Raw genomic sequence first — 24,386 nt, 5'->3', positions numbered from 1 at the left:
TGTCCTGGCTTTGGTTTGATAGATCATTGATCTTCATGATGGTGTTTGTTTAGGTATGTTCTCTAACAAACTCCTCCAGGAAGCTGGAGTCTTCTAGGAACAGCGGAATTATATTAAGATCACATGACACTTTAATCGCATGCAGGCGGACTCGGTTCAGCTAATTGTGATACAGCAAGTAGGGTAGATAATTAAGCAGTAAATTCTTTTGCAAGCTATACTTCAGTATTACGGGCTACAATGTGTAAATTTGTTACATATATCCCTTAGTAGGTCCATTTCAGTTCCAGGTTGTAACACTACAGAATGTAGAACGGTTCGACAGGACTGAATACCTACGCCAGGCACTGTACGTAGCTTTCCAACAGTACTTTATTCAGCACTTGATTTGTTGGATGGAGACGTTCTTGATGTTCGAGGGGATTCAGGCTATATGGCAAATCAGAGGCTTACCTCAAATTTTACCGGGCCTGATCCAGGCTCATTTCCTGTGCAGGTTCGAGACTGAACTAAACTTGACTTTTAGTTCTTTTAGTTTAGCCCCTAGCCCCGTGCACTCACCTGAGCCTTACCTATTAATATTTACAGATGCATTGTGTATTTTAACGTTATTACGATATTTCAATAGGGGAAAAAAAACCCTGTATAACTTGAGCGTATGTCACAGTTTATGTAATCCTAACGAGTTACACCTTAATTCCCGATTCTGTTTTTAGTCGTCATTATGTCCGTCTAGAGGCTTTAATATTAAAAGATATTTAATCATCCTAGTGGGCTTCACTACGAGCTTTTCAAATGGTTGCCTTTTTGTCTCGCCAAGACAATTCTTATAGACTTTACTAATGCGCATTTACTAATTTTATATGTTGAAGCCATAGACGAATTACTCTGGGATGCAGTGCTGTCTGAATCAAGAAGCGGCTTTACAATGTAGTTGTGTGCGTGTGAGAGAAATGTAAGGTTAAAGACTGATGAAAGTACATGTTTTTGTTTTTTTTTTCTCTTCTTTTCTTCTTTTTCCCCCCCATATTTTTTATTTATTTATTTTTTTAAATAGGGCTGGGCTTATACCAAATACTCCCTCTGTGATGCTCTCGTCATCGTGTTAACACCATTAACTAAGCTGTTGTTAAATGGGTTCTTTTTGGGCTGCTTGAAGTGCTGTAGACAGGAAATTTCATCCACTGGGCCTCATTTATCAAGCTGGATATGAACAGATTTCTTTGTTAAATGTGTGAAGGAGCATTTACAAAAGCAGTTCGGTATTCACAAAACTCCTGTAATTTCAGAAAAACACACGTATCCTACTCGTGCTTCCGAGCGCGTGTAAATTTACGCATAAGAACACCACCTAATGTAAACCTCGACTTCAAATCGTATAATTTGATGGACTACTGAGCGACTCACGGATGTACTTTGGAGTCTCTGTCAGAACACGTCCTCATGACCGTTCGTTAGTTCAGCGACTAAGAATGTACGATCGAGAAGATTATATTATTGGCACTAATTAAAGAATATCATATATAAAGAAAGTGAGCTAACACAACCCTATAAGTTAAGACTAATAAAACTCATTCGATTATAACAGAAGAATCGGCACTGTGTAAACGGAGGACGGGACGGTCTGTTCACGCATAGCTGTAAGCTATAAACAAAATGGAGATGATTTAAAGACCAGTCTGATATTTATTTCTTTTTTTTTTTCCCCCCAGAAAGGTGAAAAGTGAGTCAAAATAATTTCCATTTCTGCCTTTCTTGTGTTCCCAGCCCTCTGAACTTGACCTTGAACTTTTCACGGAGTTTTGTGGGTGTCACTAAATGCAGATGAGCCGTGTTGGAAATGCGCCTTGCACTTTTACAGGTCGTTGTACATAGGTACAAAGAAAATCAGCATTTCTGCAACTTTTTGTAAATCCAGTGGAAAATTTTTAGTTTGGTTTGGCACATACAAACACTCACACACAACTTTTAGTAAAAGATTCATGAACGAGGCCCAGTGTTTACATTTCTTCTACTCTATGGATCAGCTCAGAAGGATCCCGAAGTTCTAGGGGGGGAATCTGTCTTTGTTTTCGGCTCATCCTGTCCTGGTCACTAGTTATCTCGCAGCCCGTTTTGATCCGAGTCTTGTTTGAAAAATAAATAAATAAATATTTACATGTAAGTACATTTAATACTCCCAAACCACCCTGTTTGAGGACTTAATGGAGTAATTGTATAACCTTCATTCCACAATTTGTTGGCAGTTGTCAATAAAAATCACAAGTCACATTACTTTTGTATTGCATTTCTATTTTATTTAAGCTCAGGCTCTAGTACGGATGATCGATATCCAGGTTAATAAGAGATGAGAACGTTTCATTTGTCAAATTGAACGGAATTAAATTCAAGTACAAGCGAAATCTCTTTTAATCCATGTTTTTATGAACACACAGAACTCAAAAAGGCTCAAAATAAATCTGTTACCAAAAATATACTGTTATAATCTTCCATCTGATCGTTTTATTAGAGAGAGAGGACTATTAAATATATTCATATGCATATAAAGTAGCAGTAGCAAGTCTCTTAAAGCAGGTTCCATGTGAGTCACATGCTCACTGAAATGTACCTGAGAAATGGTTATAGTCCCTGAAATTCTACCCTGTTCTCTTTACTAATCGTATGAACTTTTTTTATTTTTAAGCAGCAGTCTTTACTAAGAAACTGCTAACTGAAGACAGGAAATAAAAAATAAATGTATACCCATAAACTAGAAATCTGGGCTGAAATCTGCGCCCAATCTTTATCAAACTGCCATGGAATCACTATGGTGCACTCCTCCAGACTGAGCATTAAATGGTTGTATAAGAACTAACTGTATAGGTCCACGTTGATGGAATATAGCCAATCCCCCCCTCCCTATCCCCGCTCAGGTGGATTTATTGCTTCTGTAGTGATTATATGACAGCTATATAACATTTTCTTTACATGGTCACCTAAGCTAATAAGCCAAAGGCACGTATATGCATTAGCTGTTCAATCTGGGAGATTGAGAGATAAATATTCCCAGCTAGCTTTTCAGTGGTGTGCTTCTTAGCGAATATATCCCAACAGCAGCAATACAAGGGGCTGCAGAAGGACCGCAGTTCCCAACATGCTTTGTTTTGGTGCCCCTGGATATGAGACAGAGAGAGAGAGAGAGAGAGAGAGAGAGAGACAGACCTCATATTAGCAAGAATGGCAATGAACATGTTTGCATTTAGAAACCATTTAATTTGGATCAAGCAAATAAAGGTTCTGCAGCTAGGGAAGGGGTGTATATGTACAGACTCGGGGCCAGTTTGCATAGTCAAAATATCCGGATTTCTTGACCTGGTTAAAGCCCACATTGAGGCAAGACACTACAGGTAGTAGAGTAATTTTTCTTTTTTTAAACAATAGGATAGGAAATGTACAAGTAAATGAGGCTTCATCTAATTAAATACGCACAAACTTGCATACTTTTAAATGTTGGAATGTTTCACGGCATTTACAGAAATGCTTGTCGGAATATCATTATTGTCAAGGAAAACGAAATGACACGGAGTGGTTTTATTTATAAAAAAAAAAAAGAGCCATTATTAGTATGGAATTCCATGAATGAGGGGGAAAAAAAAATCCATGATGAAAACGTTCATGAACTGAGATATGTATAGATTCATAGATAAACGTCCACCCCATGCCTGTGATTTTGAGAGAAATGGTATTTAACGTATTTCTACCCTAGTAGTGGAGTTTATAAAGGAAACTGACATGTACACCATACTGTACATATCAGGAAACAAGCTTTTCCGGGATCTGTGACACGATGTGATGGAGCAGAGTGGGCGGAGTTTTCTTAACGTTTCCGATAATTCAGTGGACCGAAACGGTGGGAAAAAAAAAAATTCTCTTTTGATATTTTTATTAGTACCAAAAATGGTCATTTCTACCTGGAGTGTCTTGCAATTCGAGCACAGTTAACAGTCTACGGTATTTTCTTTACTCTTTATAGCTTTGCCCATTTGCTCCAGGGGATTTAATGTGTTCATCATGCTGTGTGCTGGCTTTGGAGTCAGTGCATGACAGATCTGAATTATTCAATATTTACTGTCTAATCCTTTATGTATCAATTTAGGTTCCCTAGTTGCTTTTGTATTTCACATACCTCCTTTCTGTGGCAGCGTGGTTGTGATTTCAGACTTTTGTGCCGCCAGTCCCACTGCTTCGTCTACGGCTGCTCTCTGCTCTACTCCCAGTGCGGCACGCTGAGACGTTGTTATCGCTGCTGCGTTGTCAGGACCCAAAGCCTTTAGCTGGCTCACTGAAAGCGCCTGCTCATAACAAATAATAATAATAATAATAATGTAGATTATGTTCCCAAAGCTGAGGGACAGCATATATGCAATCAAAAGATAATACAAGCACCCCAAAACAAATGTTGTTTTTTTTTTTGTTTTTTTTTTAAAGGCCACATAAATATTAATAGCTCAAACAATATTTATGGCTGGACATTCAGAACTGGCTAATGTCCTCTGAGTGATGGTAGTAAATTAATCTAAGGAAAGCAGTCAGAAGTGGAACATATCAAAGTTGAATGGTTGTATAAAATAGATGATCTATTTGTAAGACGATTACTGTATACTATAGGGCAGTACTACACGCTGGACGGTCAGGTCAGGGCAGGAAGGCAGGGCGACTCACCGCCAGACGTTCAGGAGGGATGAGAGAGATGGCGGACTGACGGATGAACGGCAGAACTGGAGCGCTTAGGTATCCCAGCTCAGTGGCAGTCAGCCCAGCTACATACAGAAAATTATGCATGATCGATAAGATTATGATGCAGAAATGCACTGATGACATATTTACAAGTAACAAAACGAAAACTTTCCTACGGCGAAGTGAATTGTAACTGTACCTAACCAACTTCTATACACTTAACGTGACAGTGGCAAGGTCCCTAAGGAATTTTCTGGTCCCAGGACACATCATTAAGTAACTTTGTGCAATTATTTCGCAAGTTGTTTACTGTTTGGAACGGACCGATTATGTTGCCCATGACGCTAACGTCAGCTTCGCCCCAGCCTTTTGGGTCGCCGAATGCAGCAACAGCTTTTTTCTTCAAACACTCCAGGACACTCAAAGGACAGGAAGCACGGCCTACATCTCCCGCAGCATCCCTGATCCACAGCAAAACAGACTTTCAGCATACAGAGCACTGAGTAATGAGCACTGTTGTGTTGATCAGAATTGGGTGTGCTCAGAACTCACTTGAATTCTGTAGCGTTGAGCTGCTCGGTTTCGTTGGGCTGCAGTCCGCAAATAAACTGGCCCAGGCCTGCCATCTCGAGTGCACCGAGTTTAGCCATTTTCATTCCAGTTCTCGTTACGAAACCCCGCAAGACCGCTTCCTTCTGCAGGAACCACAACATCGAGCTCCATGTTAGTTTTAACTCTCATAGTTCGCATTTTCGAATATGAGGTCACGTATGTCACCGTTACTGCTGTGGTACGGCGTCTACTCCTCGCAGCGAGTTAATAATAGTGTGGTGTATGTTACCTGTGTTTGGTTCCACTGGCAGACGGACAGAAGCTCCAGAGTATCCAGTGAGGTGATGCTAAGGTTTTGGAGTTGTTTAGCGTTAAAACTCTGAGACACACAACCCATCTCCACGATCTTCGATTCGTTAAGCATCGATACATCTCCCCATGCCTGCAAAGTAACGAAGGAACATCCCGTAGGATTTATTAAACAGCATATTTATTTCCAAATGTATAGAATGACATATCCTTAATACAATGACTTGTAAGCATGAACGTATTTGGAATATGCTTTATTTAAAGATTTCAGTGATCGTATATTACGTACAAAGACATCTGAAATGTGATTTTCAAAGTACTTTTTTTTGTTTTTGTATGGTATATGCAACGTAATATTTTGTATGAATGCTGACTGATCTCTCGTGTGTACCTCTATAGCTTTGTCTTTCAGCGCTATCAGTTGTTCTGTAGTATAGCTGCGTATCTCTCCCAGGATAGACGCGCCGTCTCTATACGTTTGGGCTGTCATGCTGGACAGTTGAGCAGGACTCCAGAGCACATTTCCCTCCCTCAGATCCTCGATCATTGGCAGAGTAGGTACTAGTGCTAAAGTGATTACAGAGGACGGATAAAGAAAGAATGCCATTCATTATGTCTTGTAATGAAAAGTAGTTGAAATGATTGAATGCTAGGCATAAGTGCACATTGATGTTTCTTTAAATATACTTTTAGTAAACTTTACAGTACATAATAAAAAATACAGCATGAATTTTCTTCTTCTTATGCTTTCATAGAATATGAATCTGAACGTGCGTGATACCACACGCACGCACAATCGCAGGCGGATCCCAGATTAAATCACGATTATTCAAACCGTACGGAGCAAAGAGTATAACTTTTTGGTATACTATGTTGTATGAACCCACTGTCTCTCCTGCGCCGCTGCTGGGTGATTTTAGTTTTCAGCTGAAAGAGTTTGCGCTGGAGGGCTGAGAAATCGGGCCAGGCACGGAACTCCTCTGGGGCCAGACCTGCAACCTCAGCCTCCATGCTGTGTTGCAGATCTGACAAAGATTTCTTCAGCCAGCTCTACAGAGGAAAGGTGAGTGTAGAGGTTAAACAATCTCAACAGTGAGAAAAGAATAGGAAGAGTAATAAAAAGAGAAGTGTATGTCAGAACATTCAGTTCTTCACTTGAGAAAGCTTTTCAGAAAGGCTATGATGGGACACAAGTATCCATCCATCTTCTACCGCTTACTCCTTCTTCAGGGTCACGGGGAAACCTGGAGCCTGTCCCAGGGAGCATCGGGCACAAGGTGGGGTACACCCTGGACAGGGTGCCAGTCCATAATCACATACACACTCACACCCCCGTTCATACACTACGGACACTTTAGACACGCCAATCAGCCTACCATGCGTGTCTGGGGGAAACCGGAGTACCCGGAGAAAACCCCCGCAGCACGGGGGTAAATAAAATAAATAAATAAATAAATAAATAAAACTCCACACACACACGTGGCCCCAGCGGGAATCGAACCCCGGACCTTGGAGGTGTGAGGCTGACGTGCTGACGTGCTAACGTGCTAACCACTAAGCGCCCAGGACACAAATATGCATTCAGCTAAACAGCTATTTATCAACATTTACATAGTTAAGGCCTATTAATATTTGTTTTCAGAGAGATTTAAATATAGCCGTAGATACACTATCCCTCATCGATATATTAAATAAGTACTTGGTTCCATATGAACACTGTATGCACGTTTAAATATAACCAGTGTCACTGATAACTGCTTAATGTGTGCATTATCTTAATAGAAATGTTTATCTGGGGGCAAGTGTCCATCAAAGTTGCCTTCGTTTATGTTAATAATCGAGAAATCTCACCTATAAAAAAACAAACAAACAAACCACAGACGATTCTGGAAAATGGCTCAACGTGTATGTTGTTAATAATGTACTGGATCTTTCTGCTGATCTAACAAGACAGTGGAATGAGTCAGAGCAGCCTGAGATCAATACTCACCTTAAAAGATAATGCCTCAAGGGCAGCGTCATTCAGTAAGACGAGGGGTCCCAGGGACTTTGTGACATCCTCTGACCAATTAGATGGGGCCCTAGTTGAAATGACAGATGTTGTAATAAATCGAAAATATTACATTAAGCCAAAAGCAGGTAATAAACTGATCAGCCATAACATTAAAACCACTGACAGGTGAAGTGAATAACATTGATTATTTCATTATGATGGCACCGGTGAAGGAGAGGGATATATTAGGCAGTAAGTGAACAGTCAGTTTCTGAAGTTGATGTGTTGGAAGCAGGAAAAATGGGCAAGTGTAGGGATCTGAGCGACTTTTACAAGGGGCGAATTGTGATGGCTAGACGACTGGGTCAGAGCAGCTCCAAAACTGCAGGTCTTGTGGAATATTCACGGTATGCAGTGGTTAGTACCTACCAAAAGCGGTCCAAGGAAGGACAACCGGTGAACCGGCGACAGGGTCATGGGCTCCCGAGGCTCATTGATGCGCCTGGGGAGCGAAGGCTGTGATGCTCTGGGTAATATTCTTCTGGGAAACCTTGGGTCCTGACCTTAATGTGGATGTTCCTTTGACACGTACCACCTTCATAAACATTGTTCCAGACCAAGTACACTCCTTCATGCCAACAGTATTCCCTAACAGCAGTGGCTTCTTTCAGAAGGATAATTCTCCCTGACACACTGCAAAAATTGTTCAGGAATGATTTGAAGATCATTACAAAGAGTTCAAGGTGTTGACTTGACCTCCAAATTCCCCAGATCTCAATCCGATCCAGCATCTGTGGGATTTGCTGGACAAACAAGTCCGATCCATACCACAGCACACCTTCAGAGGTCTTGTGGAGTCGATGCATCGATGGTTCAGAGCTGTTTTGGTGGCACAAGGGGGACCTACACAATGGTAGGCAGGGTGTTTTACGATTATGGCTGATTAGTGTAATGTCACATGCATCAGCATGACATGGATTACTTAGGAAGCCCACACACACTACAGCAAAGCTTTACACAAACTTTCAGTCAGTGGGGGTTCATCCATAGTTGCAAGTACGGCATAGTTTCCCCACCATTTATCTCTGTTATTCAACAAATACTAATTTTCATAATGTCTTCAATAAATATATTCTGTCGAAGTACTAACGACCTATTTGACAGCTATAAGCCGACGTTCCACTGATTTGTTCGCCTTTCTACAAGTTGTACAATTCTACAAGGAGCAGCAGAACAGTTAATGGGGTTGCCAGATTTGTCCATCTAGATCTTGTTTTAGAGCAAATCATTGGAATTAAATCTAATGAAGTGCATACAGTGTGTCTATGATGTACAAAACCATTTCTATTGTAAGATACATTATATTCCAAAGATTGGGAGCGGGAAAGAGGGATTATGGAGTGGATAATGTCGGTACACGGAAATATGTGTGCACCAGGTATGTCTAAAACTGCTCAAAATGAGCAGTTTGACGGCGCTCAGCTGCCTATTACGGGGTCACTCTAAAAATTCACCACATAGTAGCCTATAGCATAATTCAACTTAATGTTGTTTGACGCTGTCATTATTAATGTTGTCCTGCGCCACTAAAATCTGTAGTCACTAGCTGCTGCTGCAGCCTTTACACAGCTTAGTTATGAATAAGAGTGGCATGAACAGGTCTATAGATAGGGGTGTCTGTAAGGCAGGGGACAACGCTACCCGTAGAAATTCGTGAGAAGAGTGAACAGAGGTCCTCTGGAAGGCTGGGGAATGTGTTTGCAGGACGCCAGGGCCTGCAAAGTGAAGTTTAGAGCGTCAGGTTTCAGAGAGGAGATCCAGGTTGGCTCCAGTTCACACACAAGTGGACCCAAAGACGAGATATCCGCTGCAGACACTGCAGATGCGTTCTTCCCCTGCGGAGAAATGAACAATGGAGATGAGGCCAGTGCTCGTTTTTGGAATTCAGGAAAATTCAGACACTGAAATGAAGTTTTGCTTTTTAGAGGTGTTCTTAATAATAATCGTATAATTTTATCACAGCTTTTTATGTGAAATTCCCACAAGGTCAGAACTGTCAGATATTTGGTCAGATATCATTTGTACATTTGGTTTCCAGTAAGATATAAAAACATGCAAGTCATTTACTGTGTGTGTGTGTGTGTGTGTGTGTGTGTGCGCACGCATGTTTTTATATCTTTGTGAGGACCAAATTTCTCCACTATCTAGCCAAATATCTGACAGCTGTTTTTATTTTTTTTTAAAACAAAACAAAACAAAACAAAACAAAAAACGAGCCAAAAGGTCGCTTTTTGGTTTCTGAGGTTAAGGTTAAACGTACACAGCATTAATTAGTTGCATTAATATTTATGCCAATGGAAGGTTCTCATCTTCAAGGACCTTCACATATCAAGGATAAGCCAAATGTGTGTGTGTGGGAGAGGGGATTACCAGGCAGCTGAGGGCTTTGTTTCTAAGTTCCCGGCGTGATGGTGCACTGTTTGGTAGGGATGAGAGGTTGGCTTGACTCATCTTCTCCAAGAAATAAGGACACACGGAGGCTGGGAGACCCTGAATCACCGGTACCCTGTACAGTGTTTCAATGAATTAGGGGTTAAAAATGTGTCAGTTTTTATTTATTATATTATTGTAGTATATCTGTAGAAATAATAATAATAATAATACGGTAGGTGGATAAGCAGCAGAGCTGGAATGGCCTGGAGCTCTGATTTGCTGACGTTTGTGAAATATCCAGGCCTTTGCTTCTCCAGACTCTGGAACAGTTTACCAGCCATGCAGCGTACCTGGGGAAAGTGACGGGGAGAATCCGATCACTGTGGGGAGGGGAAAAAACAAGAGCTTTGTAATGGTAAGAAATGAAGGATGACTTACCTGTGTCTTAGAGAGCAAGCTAAAAGAATTGGCAAGGGTTTGAGTTGCTTCCAAGCTATCACTCTGAGCAATGCCATCAATCATGTTGCAGGTCACGCCCTGAACGGCCTGGCCCAGCTTTCTGTTAAGAAACAGTAGTGTTCGATTTTCTAGCAGATTAACACATCCTTTTTTAATCGCATGCAACAAGTTGTTAACCAGTTATATTGTATTTCATCTTGGGGTTTTGAATCGTCAACTGGCTCACCTTATCTGTTCAGGTTTGAGCCCATTACCTACAATCTTCTTCAAAAGGTAAACAGACTGTGGAGAAAGAAATAAAGACCAGGAAGAAGGATGAAAACACAGTAAAGGTCATCATGGATTTTTTTTTTTTTTTTTTTGGGGGGGGCTATATGAAAAGAGAAATATATGTTCCCTATAAAAAGGTGATAAAAAGATGACTGAGGGTTATGTATAGTGTTTACCAAATGTACCCACAAGGATAAGAATATCTGTGAATAGAAGACCAGCACAGGTAAAACGCGTGGGTTTACCTGTGTTCTGGACCAGCTGCGGCCCTCCAGCCGATCGAGAGAATTAAGGTTTGCTTTGTCGAGGAAGGACAGAGAGAGAGAGGCGATAAGAGCATCTGGGATTTCCTTCACCAAATAACTTGCATTCACATCAGCATGCATCTAAAAAGAGAGTGAAATGGAGGTGGAGAATCCAACTTTCCCACCCCTCCTTCTCCATGCTTTGTTTTGATACATTTCTATAATGAATTTATAACTTCTCGTATCCTTACCCCCACAAGAAGAGCCTTTTTCTGTAACGAAGACAACCTCTCACTTATATTTTTCAGGCCCTCGCTTCCCAGCAGGCCTTGTGACTTGACATTCTTGAGCAGGTCACTGGCTACACCTCTCACCATTGAACCCAGGGACAACAATTTCTCCCCACTGATGTCCTACCAAAGAGAGAGGAATGAGAAAAGATGGAGAATTTTGTTAACCGGGCAGCAAAAATGTCACAAGGACAAGACAAGTTAATAGCAGGGAAAATAACGGTCTAATATGTGGTCCAAACCGTAGCCTTCTCCAATAATTTCTGGACCAAGATTTTGGCCTGAGCTGGCTTCCATTCTATTTGGCTCAGGCTGAACATCGTGTTATTCAGAGAGTCTCTGCTGAAACTGGACAGTATGGAAGGAGAGAGAAGCAACATCCCGGAGCCCAGAGAATGCAGCATCTCAGAAGTGGGAGGCTCGCCATCTGACATCAGCTTCCTCACCAACTGTTTCCTCATCTGAAAGATAGACAGAGGGAGAGTGAGTGACAGCAGGGGGGAGAAGGGAATGGAACAGGATAGGAACGTTGAGGAAATACAATTATTAAAGGGGAGGTCCAAAAAGAGAAGAGATGACCGTGAGGTTTAACACGGCTTAACGTACGGACCTTCTGTGCTTTTGCTTACTTTAATGGAGTCATTAAAACAAAAAATTCTTTATTCTAATCTTTTTGAGATACTGTATTTTTGATTTCCATGAGCTGTAAGCCGTAATCATCAAGATGAAAACCAAAAAAAGGGCCTGGAATATTTCACTTTATGTGTAATATATCTAGAATATATGAAAGTTCCACTTTTTGAATTAAATGACCAGAAAAAACGAACTTTTCCACCATATTCGATTTTTTTTTTTGAGATGCACCTGTACTGTGTGAATGCATGTAGAAAATGGTTCTGATGTTTCTGAATATTTAAATAGTAATATCTGTAAACTTGTGTCTGTAAAGAAGCAGGAATAAATAAAAAGCTTTTACTGACCTCATCAATCCCACTGGGTTCACAACCCCCCAGCTGGTGGAGCAGCTTTTTAATTAGTGTCGCATTCAGCGACTGGGGATCATCATAGAAACAGACGAGATACCCAAGCCTGTACAAGGAAGCAGAGATGAGATGAGGCGGTAAAGCCTTTTATGTCTGATCACAGTATAATCGCAAAGTTCAGTTATCATGTAAATAACGGGAGCTTTAACGTATACAGACCTATGATTAAAATCATATAAAACCATGGTATGCAACCTCCAGATATGACACACCTGTCCATTTGGTTGGGGAAGTTCTGTGTGGCATTGAAACACTCTCGCTTGAGTCGCTGCATTAGTGTCTGAGCATTCGCAGTCTGCATCCCGCTGACATTACTGAATGAAAATGGGAATTCTGGAGACTGGAAGAACTTACACAACTAAGAGAAAGAGACATGCAGACACAGTATTCGAGAACACATTATTTAAAGCTAAGACATGTTCGATTTTAATCCTTGTGTGAAACTGAAACATATGAGAATGTTGCTTTTAAACAATGTTGACGTTATTGTTTTGATACTTTACATGTAACTGTAGTAACTGATGGATTTACCTTATATGAGTACATTCCTCAATAAATTACTGTATTAGCCATTTTCACTGCTTTGCATTTGGTGAATAAAAAAAAACAACACAACAACCTGACATTTTTTATACTAACGAAGAATGATTTGCACTTTTAACAGAATCATATTAGTTTAGGAATAGGTTTTTTTCTGGACTTCCAGACACCCAAACTAGTTTGCTAAATCTGTGTTTGCTTCAGAGCAGGGGTGTCGAATCTTATCCGGAAAGGGCCGGTGTGGGTGCAGGTTTTCATTCCAACCACGCAGAAACCACATCTGATTCCACCTGTTTAACCACACCGGCGCTTTCCGGATAAGATTGGACACTCCTGCTTTAGAGCATGCTCAAAAGGGAGTAAATAAGGAAGAACGGTCCAAGAATACTGACCTCTTCTGTAAGTATGCCCCTCAGATCTGCTTCAGGCAGCTTCGAAATGAAACGTCCCATCATCCTCAGCACGTCAGCCTTCAGCCAAGGCATTTTGGTTTGACAGCCAGAAATTGAAGAATTAACTGGAGATACAGAGAAATGTTGCGTTCATTGGTGTTGCTGTAGTTACACACAGACAGGACAGTGTCTATGGCAGTGTCTCCACTTTTACTCACCACACATACAAATTCACTAGATTACATAATTACAGCTTGCTATTTTTATTTATCCTTTCCCTAATACTCATCTGGCTTTCTTAACTTTCTTTCATCTCCTGTCTCTCCTCCACATGGTTTCTCTGGTTCAGTGTCTTTCTCAAAACAAGAAACTCTTATTTAGGCTACAGTTGACAACAATAGACAATTAATAATATATGATCAGATTTACTTGACTTTTTTGGGTTCGTTACATTCCAGAAAGACCAGGAAGTTCACTGGAGAACTATCAGAATATCGTATAAAGCTGAGATGCACTCAGTTATGTAATGTTAACACTTACAAAGACATCCTAAACCACTGTGTACTTCCAACTTTGTAGCAACAGTTTGGGGAAGACCCGTATATGGGTGTGGTGATCAGGTGTCCACAAACCTTTGGCCATACACTGATCAGCCTTAACATTAAAACCACCAGCCTAATACTGTGTAGGTCCCACTTGTGCTGCTTTGAGGCGTGGACTCCACAAGACCTCTGAAGGTTAGTCGTGGTTTCTGGCACCAAGACGTTAGCAGCAGATTCTACACGTCCTGTAAGTTGCGAGGTGGGGCCTCCGTAGATCGGACTTGTTTGTCCAGCACATCCCACAAAAACTCGATCGGATTGAGATCTGTGGAATCTGGAGGTCAAGTCAACACCTTGAACTCTGTCATGTTCCTCAAACCATTTTTGCAGTGTTGGACTATATGAGCTAGTCTTCACTCCCCACACGCATCAATGACCCTGCTGCCAGTTCACCGGTTGTCCTTCCTTGAAGCACTTTTGGTAGGTACTAACCACTGCATACTGGAAACACCCCACAAGACCTGCAGTTTTGGAGATGCTCTGACCCAGTCTTCTAGCCATCACAACTTAGCCCTTGTCAAACTCACTCAGATTCTTACACTTGCCCATTTTTCCTGCTTCCAACACGTCAACTTCGAGAGCTGACTGTTCACTTCCTGCCTAATATATCCCTCTCCTTCACAGGTGCCATCGTAACGAGATAATCAACGCTATTCACGTCACGTCTCAGTGGTTTTAATGTTATGCCTGATCAGTGTATAGTGTACATGTAACTTCTTAGCCCTTATAGCAAAATCTAGGTTTGAGAGGACTTACGCATGGAAGGTTGTACTGGCATTGGTGGACTGGGAACACCGGTAAGGCTATTATTTGGTGCACAACTGTGATCATGTTCTGTTAATCTCTCTTTCATCCATTGCCTGATATCATTCCTTTGCCCTTCTGAAAGGGAGACGAAGACCTCATTGAATGTCTGCATCCTGAAGAAAGCAGAAGCAAATAAAAGAATGAATGAAAGACAAAGATTTATTCTCATTTCCCTGGACTTCATCTTTCTCTAGCTACCTCTGTCATTCCCATACTCACATTAAGGGGAGCTGAGAGCCCTGCAGTGTTCGAGGCAGCATTAGAGAAGAATTTGACATTTCTAGGAAAGGTTTAGCCACCCAAAGCATCTTTCTGAGCTGCTGTGGGTCAAATTGTGTAGCATTCTGTACGATGGCCACCCAGGAGAGAGGAGCCAAGAATGCTCGTATGAAACAGTGTGTCTTCTCCTGAAGACAGCGCAGTCCGGAGACAGAGTGGGAGAGGGGATAGGAAGGATAAAGAGAATTTCACAAATTCAACGTATATTGGAGTTTTACATGTTGAAAAATTTACATAAAAGACAACATTTGTTTTGTCATTAAACGAACAAAGCGCTAACCGTGGTGTTCCACATGTGGTCGATCATTTGTGGCAGATTCGAACTGTTGCACATTTTCTCTGTGATGTTCTTAGAGCATGAGAAGAAATAAGGCTCTTTCAAGTACATTCAATTAACTCATGTATAAGAATATATAACTATATGAGTGGTGTTGTATTAGTTTGTGCAGTACCAAGGCCAGGTCTGTTTCATTGGGCTTCGCAATGGGTGAAGAGAGAGGAGGGAGTGAAGAAAGAAGGGAAGCAAAAATAGAGATGGGGTTTCCCATTGTCATCTCATCTGGTTTGAAGAAAGAGCTGGAGAGGGGGGTTCCACATGTCACGTTATTGCTCAAATGACAAAACCTACTAAGTAATTTACCCATGAAAAAACATTCCTATGTACAGGTTATTCAAATACAACCAATCATTTGACATTAAATGCGCCAGAATAAATCTTTCGATAGGGGCATCTGAACACTTTACCTGTTCAACATGGAGTCCATTAGGATAGGTGGAGAATAACCTGTAGCAATGCAGCCATTTCACATTGTCAATAAACACTGCAAAATACAAGATACTACAGAAATATCTGATGATTTTAAAAATCGGAGACTGGAACAACGCAAACTAAGAGCTATACTGAAGCCATATTGGATTATGTTATTATTTCAAGACTCTGATCAAACTCTAAAATATTGTGTATTTCTTTTTGCAACTCCCTAAAACAGGATTTAGTTAGCTACATTACAGTCTTATACATGCCAATAATTGTAAAGATGGTTGCTTGGCCAATTTTTTTTTTTTTTTTGTAGTTATTACCACGACCATGATGGCAATCTTGGTGTCATGGCACAGAACAAATTTTGGTTCTATATGCTTTATATATGTTCATGTACCTTGTAATGTGCTCTACAGATCAGTTTTTGTTCAAGGAGCTAAGACCACCTTGAGCTGAGATATTGAGTCTTGCGTAAACAGCTGTACAGTATAACAACAATTTGTTGTGTGCCATGACAAAAAGATGGTTATCATAGTTAAACCAAGTAAAATAAACAACAACAACAACAACAACAAAAAATGGTGGGTTTGCAATGCATAGATGTAGTCACTCATTTTAGGAAAATTAAAAATGGTCAAGCAACCTGTATTGGACTACTTGCGATAGAATGCACCCTGGTTGAAGAAATGATAATGAGTCCTTATTGATCACATATAGATTACAGCACAAGTGAAATTCTTTTCTTCACATACCCTAGCATGTTAGGAAGTTGGGGTCAGAGTGCAGGGTCAGCCATGATACAGCGCCCCCTGGAGCAGAGAGGGTTAAGGGCCTTGCTCAAGGGCTCAACAGTGGCAGCTTGGCAGTGCTGAGGCTTGAACCCCTGATCTTCCAATCAGTAACCAAGAGCCTTAATCATCAAGCCACCACTGCCCCCGTCCTAGTTCTGTCTGCCATGCCTCTCCTGCTGACTTGGTTGAGCGATTCCCTGTCCCCTGTGCTGAACACTCTTGAATGTTGCCTTTCGTTCACACTGCACCATGGAACCACTTCTGAGTTCTACTAAGCCTGGTCTTGTCATGCGTAAACATAAAAGCTCTTCCTACATTACAAGAATTCCCTTGACACTGCTAAAACCTCCATATGCATCTATTATACTGTATAATGTATTAGTATTAAGGCAATGTGGTCTTTTCTCTCTACCATTAAGAACTTACTCAAGCCCCTTAGGACCCATTCTCCTCACCGATCCACTGAAACAATTTCCACTATCTACCTCTCCCAGACTCTTTATAGAGCTTTACTTTCCTACATATTGATCAACTGGACTCCACTGTGCTATCTGTGTAAATCTCACCTGAAAACGTGTCTGTTTAAGATGGCCTATTCTGCCTGATGCCCCTTTGTCTTCACCTGATAACCTTTTGCACCCTTCTACTGCCTGTTGCTATGATTCTACTTGCCTTTTTTTTTTTTTTTTTTTGCATTGTACAGCATGTCCTGAAAGGTGCTCATAAATACATCACGATTGTATTTTTTTCAACCGTAAAATATTGTATTGTCTTATTCTATTGTAAATTAATGTATTATTATCACCACACCATCATCCATTCAGTGTGTGTGTGTGTGTGTGTGTGTGTGTGATGTAAGGTTATTTGTTTAGTGTCAGGAAGAACCACATTTGTCGTACAAGACATCAATATGGGCAAAATTATGCATCGTGAACAACAACAACAACAAAAAGGACAGCATTTAAGCTTTGTCTTACTGTACCTTTCATGGAGCATATGGTCATCTGTGAGAGAAAAAACAACATGGTAAGGTTAATTACACCGAGTGAAAGATGACTTCTTTTTTTGTGTAAAGTCACAGGAAAACACATCTTTGCATTCCTATTCTCTTGTGACACATGGCATTGACAGTTCTTAAAAAGCTTGTATCGTGTATGCTTTTTTAATTAGAACATTTAATTGATAATGAATGTAATCATATTATGCGCTGCAATATATTTTTTAAAATTATTTCAAGGAAACCAGGTTCACTTAGTGACATGACCTATCTAAGACTATACAGTGGGGGAAATAAGTGTTGAACGCGTCAACCTTTTTTTCAGTAAATATATTTCAAATGAGGTTATTCACATGAAATTTTCACCAGAATTTGGTATTAACTCAAGATATCCACACATATAAAGAAATCACAACATTACAGTCCATAAATGAAGTTATGTGTAATAAAGTGGAATGACACAGGATAAACGTATTGAACACGCTAACTGAAACGTATTTAATACTTAGTGGAGAAGCCCTTGTTTGTAATGACAGCTTCAATATGCTTCCTGTATGAAGAAATTAATGGGCCGCAGTATTCAGGTGTGATTTCGGCTCATTCTTCTAAACATATTGTCTTTAAATCTTGTCCAATTGGATTCGAGTCAGGTGATTGACTGGGCCATTCTAACACCTTGATTTTTTTCCTCTGAAACCAATTGAGAGTTTCCTTTGCTGTATGCTTTTGATCGTTGTCCTACTGGAAGCTCCACCCACGTCTCATCTTCATCCTCCTGGTGGATATCAGCAGATTCTTCTCAAGAGTCTCCCGGTAAAGGGCTCCATTCATCGTTCCTTCAATTATTTGAAGTCTGCCAGTACCATGTGATGAAAAACAGCCCCACACCATGACGCTTCCTCCTCCACACTTCACTGTTGGTATAGTGTTTTTAGGGTGATGTGCAGTGACATTTCTTCTCCAAACATGGTGTGTAGTACGACAGCCAAAAAGTTCAATTTTGCTCTCGTCTGACCAGACTACACCCTCCCAGTATTTCATAGGCTTGTCCAAATGAATTGTAGCAAACTTTAAACAAGCTTCAACATGCCTTTTCTTTAGCAATGGAGTCTTGCGGGTGAGCGTGAGCTGTGGAGTGCATTGCCTATTGTTTTCTCTGTGACGATGGCACCTGCTGCCTCCAAGTGTTTCTGGAGCTCTTTCCGAGTGGTCCTTGGCTCTTGGGCTACTCTTCCGACTATTCTTCTGACTCACAGGTCAGAAATCTTGCGAAGAGCTCCTGTGTGTAGCCGGTTGATGAACAAGTGATGTTGCTTCCACTTGTGGATAATGACCCCAATGGTGTTTACTGGAGGATTCAGAAGTTTTGAAATGCGTCTGTATCCGATTCCATCAATACGTTTCGCAACAATAAGGCTGTGAAGGTCTTGGGAGAGCTCTTTGCTTTTTCCCATCATGAGATGTTTCTTGTGTGACACGTTGGTAACAAAAAGTCTTTTTATAGACCATCAATTTACTAACCCAGCTGATATTAATTTGCACATATAGGAGGTATAATTACTTTCTAACTACTTACGGATTTCAGCTGCTTCCTTCCTTACCTTGCTTAACTGCTTTTTCTTAGCCTGTTCAGTGCTTTTTTGCTGTCATTCCACTTTATTACACAGAACTTTATTTATGGACGTTAATGTTGTGAATTCTTTATATTTCCGGATTTCTTGAGTTAATACCGATGTCTGGTGAAAATTTCATGTGAATAACCTCATTGGAAATATATTTACTGAAAAAAACATGTTGACGCATTCAATACTTATTTGCCCCACTGTATATGTATAGTTCTGTGTAGTTGTTTGAACAGTACTAATGTAACAATGTAGAGCTGACTGAAGTGGCTGTATGTAATAAACAAATACCATCTTCTTGGCCATTTCCTTAAAGTCTTGAGGCAGCGGAGGAAAGCCTGGTGGTAGCATGCCCTGTGATTTTACTAGAAAAGAAATAAATGAACAAAAATATCCTTTATGCTGCTTTTATTTCTATTAGACACACTAGTATAATTTTTTTTTTTTGCAAAAAAAAAGAGCATGACACAACTCATGCAATATACACCTATGACCTGCTTATTTAAATGATTATGTATTGTGAATTCAGCTTACCTGTAGCCCAATGAGCTAAAAGAAGACAAATCAAAGTTCCATGAGCGAAAGACATCGCAGATTCCTCCTGATGTCCCTCACTGGCTGAGAAATCAAACATCTTTAAATTATTTTGAGAACAGTACTCAACATTGAATAATACTACAATATTATGTATTTGTATCATAAAGCAACTTAAGTTGCTACGGGCATTTTTTTTACATGTGAAACATAATAGTGAAATAGAACAAGGTGGTGTGTCTTGTAGAGACACTCCACCAAAATAAACTACAAAAAATTTATATTAGTCTTACAATTGTGATGGAGTTGTCTTATGAGAAGGGAACAAAGGGGTAATTACAGTGAAACCCACACATACATATACAGAAAATTACTCTGGATAGTGCTCAGGATCAAACAAGGCACCCTGGAGCTGGGAGCTGACACTGCCTCCAGCACCTCTTGTGATAAATGTGGGGGGGGAATCAAAAATCTAATTTATGGCTATGACCTGCGCATTAATAAATAAATGAACAGGTGTGTTGCAGTGACATTGGGATTGTATTCAAAATCAACACCATATGTACATTTGCATATTTGTATTTGCATTTGCAAAGTTAAAGCCAAAGTCATTTTACTCGTCACATTCAAAGTATGCCAAAGACAATTGTTCATACAAAAAAAAAAACAACATGCAAACCTACTTAGGTGACTAGACAATAATTTAAAAAATACAAATAGAATACAATATTGCAGTTGTGTGGAATATTTACTTAAAGAGCAGCGGAGAATAACTAAGTATGTAAGCATGTGACAGATGTAGTGCCAGGAACAGCACAGCAGGCTATCTACAGCGCCCTCCACTAATATTGGCACCCTAGGTAAAAGAAGGCTGTGAAAATGTGTCTTTATTGTTTAAGCTTTTGATCTTTTGTTTAAAAAATTCACAAAAATACTCTGCTCTTGTGGATATCAAACAATTGCAAACACAACACAGGTTTATCAAAAAAAAAGAAAAAAAGTCTGTTAATTATAGGTGTGCAACAATTATTGGGACCCTTTTAGTCAATACTTTGTGCTACTTTGCTTTACCAAGATAACAGCTCTGAGTCTTCTCCTATAATGCTGATGAGGTTGGAGAATACATGGCAAGGGATCTGGGACCGTTCCTCCATACAGAATCTCTCCAGATCCTTCACATTTCGAGGTCCACGCTGGTGGACTGTCCTCTTCAGTTCACCCCACAGGTTTTCTATGGGGTTCAAGTCAGGGGACTGGGATGGTCATGGCAGGACCTTGATTTTGTGGTCAGTAAACCATTTTTGTGTTGATTTTGATGTTTTGGATCATTGTCCTGCTGGAAGATCCAACCACGGCCCATTTTAAGCTTCCTGGCAGAGGCAGTCAGGTTTTCATTTAATATCTGTTGATATTTGATAGAGTCCATGATGCCATGTATCCTAACAAAATGTCCAGGTCATCTGGCAGAAAAACAGCCCCAAAACATTAAAGAGCCCCCACCATATTTAACCGTGGACATGAGGTACTTTTCCATATGGCTTCCTATCTGTGTGCGCTAAAACCACCTCTGGTGTTTATTGCCAAAAAGCTCTATTTTGGTTTCATCTGACCGTAGAACCCGATCCAATTTGAAGTTCCAGTAGTGTCTGGCAAACTGAAGACACTTGAGTTTGTTTTTGGATGAGAGTAAAGGATTTTTTCTTGAAACCCTTACAAACGACTTGTGGTGATGTAGGGGACTTCAGATTGTAGTTGTGGAGACTTTCTGACCCCAGGACTAACTAACTTCTGCGATTCCCCAGCTGTGATCCTTGGAGATTTTTTGGCCACTCGAACCGCCCTCTTCACAGTGCACAGACGATATAGACACACGTCTAATTCCAGGTTGATTCATAACATTTCGAGTTGACTGGAACTTCTTAATTATTGCCCTGATGGTGGAAATGGGAATTTTCAATAATTGTGCTCTTTTCTTATAGCCACTTCCCATTTTGTGAAGCTCAACAACCTTTTGCCGCACATCACAGCTACAAGTCATGGGTGAACAATTTCCTGTTCCTAGTCACCCAGGTGTACTAATAAATAAATAAATAAATAAATAAATAAAAAATAAGAAATATATATATATATATATATATATATATATATATATATATATATATATATATATATATATATATCAATGGTAATATACTTAAAATATACATTTTCACAGCCTTCTTTGCTCATATTTACCAAGGGTGCCATTATTACTGGAGGGCACTGTATCACCTAATCAAAGCAAAACAATTTTATTATATAGTTGATAGTTTTTACATGTGGAACAGAAATGGTGAAATAGAACTTTCATGTAGAGATATAAAATGATCTCTTATAATACTAGTGTAGACTAATTATAAACTAATCTTTTACAGTGATGATGGAGTTGTCTCATGAGAAGGGTACCAATTACTGGAGATTGTAGTTGCTCTCCCTTAACCCATATATAACTTGAACCCTGACCTGAAGATTGGGCTACTCTCCCATTTCCTACACGACCTGATGCTTGCTTCCCTCATTATGGATGAGTGAATTTGCAAGATAGGTCTGTTAATCCAAAATATGAACAAAACATGGGGGTCATTCCTATATTCCCAGGCTCCTATGTTCCCCAGTTCAGTATTCTGTTAACACACAATAAGTAAACTTCTCCAAAGGTTTTATGTAGTCAGGACACATTTCCCCACGGTCCTATTACTGTAATTACCTTTTAACTTTAAACACCAAAGACACATTTAAATGAATAACATCATACATTAGTTTAAAATCCATCCTTCATCCACACTTGAAATTTATGAAAGTTATGAACTTGGAAAATGATCTAGGTTGCACATACTGAACCCTCATTTGTGCTGCTCTAAAAATAGCTTTTAGTCTACATTCACACATTCAACCAGTTCAACTCCATCCATAAATAGTGAAATGCCATTCTGTACCCTATAAAACACAGTAAACGGTCATAAAAGGAACAAAATGTTAAGTATGAACATGTCCCAGCTCTCACTTATGCTGAAGCCTAACTCCAGCTTTAAATCACCATATGTTCATTATGTGCCATATAAATCTGGGGAACATGGGACCCTGGGAACATAGATATGCTCCCCATAACTTGCTACTAATTAATAGACATAGCAGCTACTTATAGCATGGTTGATGTTTCTCTCTGCAAACCCCCCCCCCCCCCCCCCCCCCCCCCCCCCACCACCACCACCTTGTTTCACTATCTGTTACTGCTGTTATCAGTTTAAAATATATATATTTTATAATTATTAGGAAGCAGCTGGATAGAAGTACTTTTGCTGTTTGAAGAAAAAAACAGTCTAGTAAAAAACAAACAAACAAACTGTACCCTCTCTGCACCCAATAAGTTGAGCCAAGTAACTGAACTACCTGTACGTGAGTCCTGTTTGGAGCAGGATATGTTTAAGAAGCAATCATATTACAAAGTTAGCTAGCTACCTTACCTCAATTCAACGTCTCTTGTCCCAGAAGGACCAATGAGCTTATCTCTCTGACGTCTGTACTGTGTAGTATAAAGACAGAGATTTCTTTAGAATGGTTGGTTTCAGATATATCGAATATCTCTGCTTTCAGGTCTCTCTTATTGTCTGTGTTAAGTGCTGGCTATACACAAGCGCAATGTTCTATACAGTACAATGTTCTATGCTGGCTATACACTTTTGGGTTTTTGGGTTTCATTACACCACAAAGGGCATGCTTTATTCCACAGGCATTCAGTTGACTTGTTTCACGCCACATTTTATTCTCTACCTACCTGTGTTTCACCAAATATCACCCCAAATTGTTAGCAGTTCTTACTTACAGTACCAATCATGATTAGTTGCTCACGCTGACAACTCCCAGTGATCGCGTTTGACATATTTGCATAATGGGTATCACAGAAGCCAGACTTTGATGTAAAAAGAATTGATATCCATCAATCAATGGATTAAATGCTCGTTAAAGGGTGTAGTTTTGCTTTAAAGCATTGCGCCTCCTCTTGTGAGCACTTTTTGAAACATTTATACTTACAAACACTTGATATATTATGTTATAACCCCAAAAAAATGTATATAAAGAATATATATTGAATTTCTTACGATAGATTCATTCATTCATTAATTCAGGTTTAGTAACCGCTTTATCGTGGTTCATGCCATGGCGGATCTAGAACCTATCCTGGAAACACTGGTCACAAAGCAGGATGGGATGCAAGTACATCACAGGGCACCAGGCACACACGTTGACACGCTCATTCACACCTAGGGGCAATGTAAAGTCGCTAAATTCACCTACTGGCATGTTTTTAGGAGGTGGGAGAAAAAAAGACACAGACAGTAACTCATGCTCAGGATCAAACCGAGGACCCTGGAGCTATGAGGAAGCAGCACTGCTCCCAGCACCTCTTCTGATAACGGCAAAAAAAAAAAAAATCTTAAGTTGCATTTATGACGGTGACGTTCTCATTAATAAACAAATGAACGGGTATGAAAAATTTGTTGCAGTCACATATGCACTGTATTCAAAATAGGCATTTGCATTTTTATATTTGCATGCAATCCATTAAGCATGTCACAAGCGTCTGGGAAAGCAAAGCAGGCTTTCTGTAGGCTACATTTTATTATGTGACATCACTCCCTCTTGTGTTTGGGGCGCCCCTTCGCAATTCGTGAACATCAGGTTTATTTTCCATTGTTAACTTGGTTTCTGTAG

General features: G+C 40.1%; 2 protein-coding genes across 4 annotated transcripts in view; one reads left to right on the top strand and one right to left on the bottom strand.

The window, feature by feature from the left end:
- The window catches only part of znf687a (zinc finger protein 687a), a 28,713-nt gene extending 15,825 nt beyond the window's left edge, over window positions 1-12,888 (top strand). The window contains exon 11 of the mRNA XM_017469101.3: window positions 11,286-12,888. Coding sequence (XP_017324590.1) covers window positions 11,286-11,312 — 27 coding nt within the window. The 3' untranslated portion in view covers window positions 11,313-12,888. The remainder of the gene's footprint in view (window positions 1-11,285) is intronic.
- Window positions 2,427-24,386, bottom strand: part of otoa (otoancorin) — a 23,567-nt gene continuing 1,607 nt past the window's right edge. The window contains exons 1-29 of one of the 3 annotated variants that reach the window (XM_053680484.1): window positions 23,138-23,382; window positions 19,635-19,718; window positions 19,392-19,465; window positions 17,464-17,485; window positions 15,675-15,714; window positions 15,383-15,506; window positions 15,211-15,279; window positions 14,871-15,058; window positions 14,601-14,764; window positions 13,243-13,367; window positions 12,523-12,668; window positions 12,248-12,356; window positions 11,510-11,728; window positions 11,229-11,390; window positions 10,978-11,118; window positions 10,689-10,744; window positions 10,442-10,562; window positions 10,235-10,353; window positions 10,001-10,136; window positions 9,272-9,465; window positions 7,568-7,658; window positions 6,465-6,627; window positions 5,969-6,144; window positions 5,558-5,710; window positions 5,269-5,411; window positions 5,041-5,177; window positions 4,702-4,799; window positions 4,166-4,331; window positions 2,427-3,152 (exon numbers count right to left, since the gene is read on the bottom strand). In XM_053680484.1, coding sequence (XP_053536459.1) covers window positions 3,073-3,152; window positions 4,166-4,331; window positions 4,702-4,799; window positions 5,041-5,177; window positions 5,269-5,411; window positions 5,558-5,710; window positions 5,969-6,144; window positions 6,465-6,627; window positions 7,568-7,658; window positions 9,272-9,465; window positions 10,001-10,136; window positions 10,235-10,353; window positions 10,442-10,562; window positions 10,689-10,744; window positions 10,978-11,118; window positions 11,229-11,390; window positions 11,510-11,728; window positions 12,248-12,356; window positions 12,523-12,668; window positions 13,243-13,367; window positions 14,601-14,764; window positions 14,871-15,058; window positions 15,211-15,279; window positions 15,383-15,506; window positions 15,675-15,714; window positions 17,464-17,485; window positions 19,392-19,465; window positions 19,635-19,689 — 3,471 coding nt within the window. In that variant the 5' untranslated portion in view covers window positions 19,690-19,718; window positions 23,138-23,382 and the 3' untranslated portion in view covers window positions 2,427-3,072. Of the gene's footprint in view, window positions 3,153-4,165; window positions 4,332-4,701; window positions 4,800-5,040; window positions 5,178-5,268; window positions 5,412-5,557; window positions 5,711-5,968; window positions 6,145-6,464; window positions 6,628-7,567; window positions 7,659-9,271; window positions 9,466-10,000; window positions 10,137-10,234; window positions 10,354-10,441; window positions 10,563-10,688; window positions 10,745-10,977; window positions 11,119-11,228; window positions 11,391-11,509; window positions 11,729-12,247; window positions 12,357-12,522; window positions 12,669-13,242; window positions 13,368-14,600; window positions 14,765-14,870; window positions 15,059-15,210; window positions 15,280-15,382; window positions 15,507-15,674; window positions 15,715-17,463; window positions 17,486-19,391; window positions 19,466-19,634; window positions 21,648-23,137; window positions 23,383-24,386 lie in introns of those variants that run through there. The other 2 variants (XM_017469152.3, XM_053680476.1) reach the window with 2 other exon arrangements.

The sequence above is a fragment of the Ictalurus punctatus genome, chromosome 1, assembly GCF_001660625.3.
Source record: "Ictalurus punctatus breed USDA103 chromosome 1, Coco_2.0, whole genome shotgun sequence".
In the NCBI taxonomy this organism is placed as follows: Eukaryota; Metazoa; Chordata; class Actinopteri; order Siluriformes; family Ictaluridae; genus Ictalurus; species Ictalurus punctatus.
This window is presented reverse-complemented; position numbering and strand designations above follow the sequence as displayed.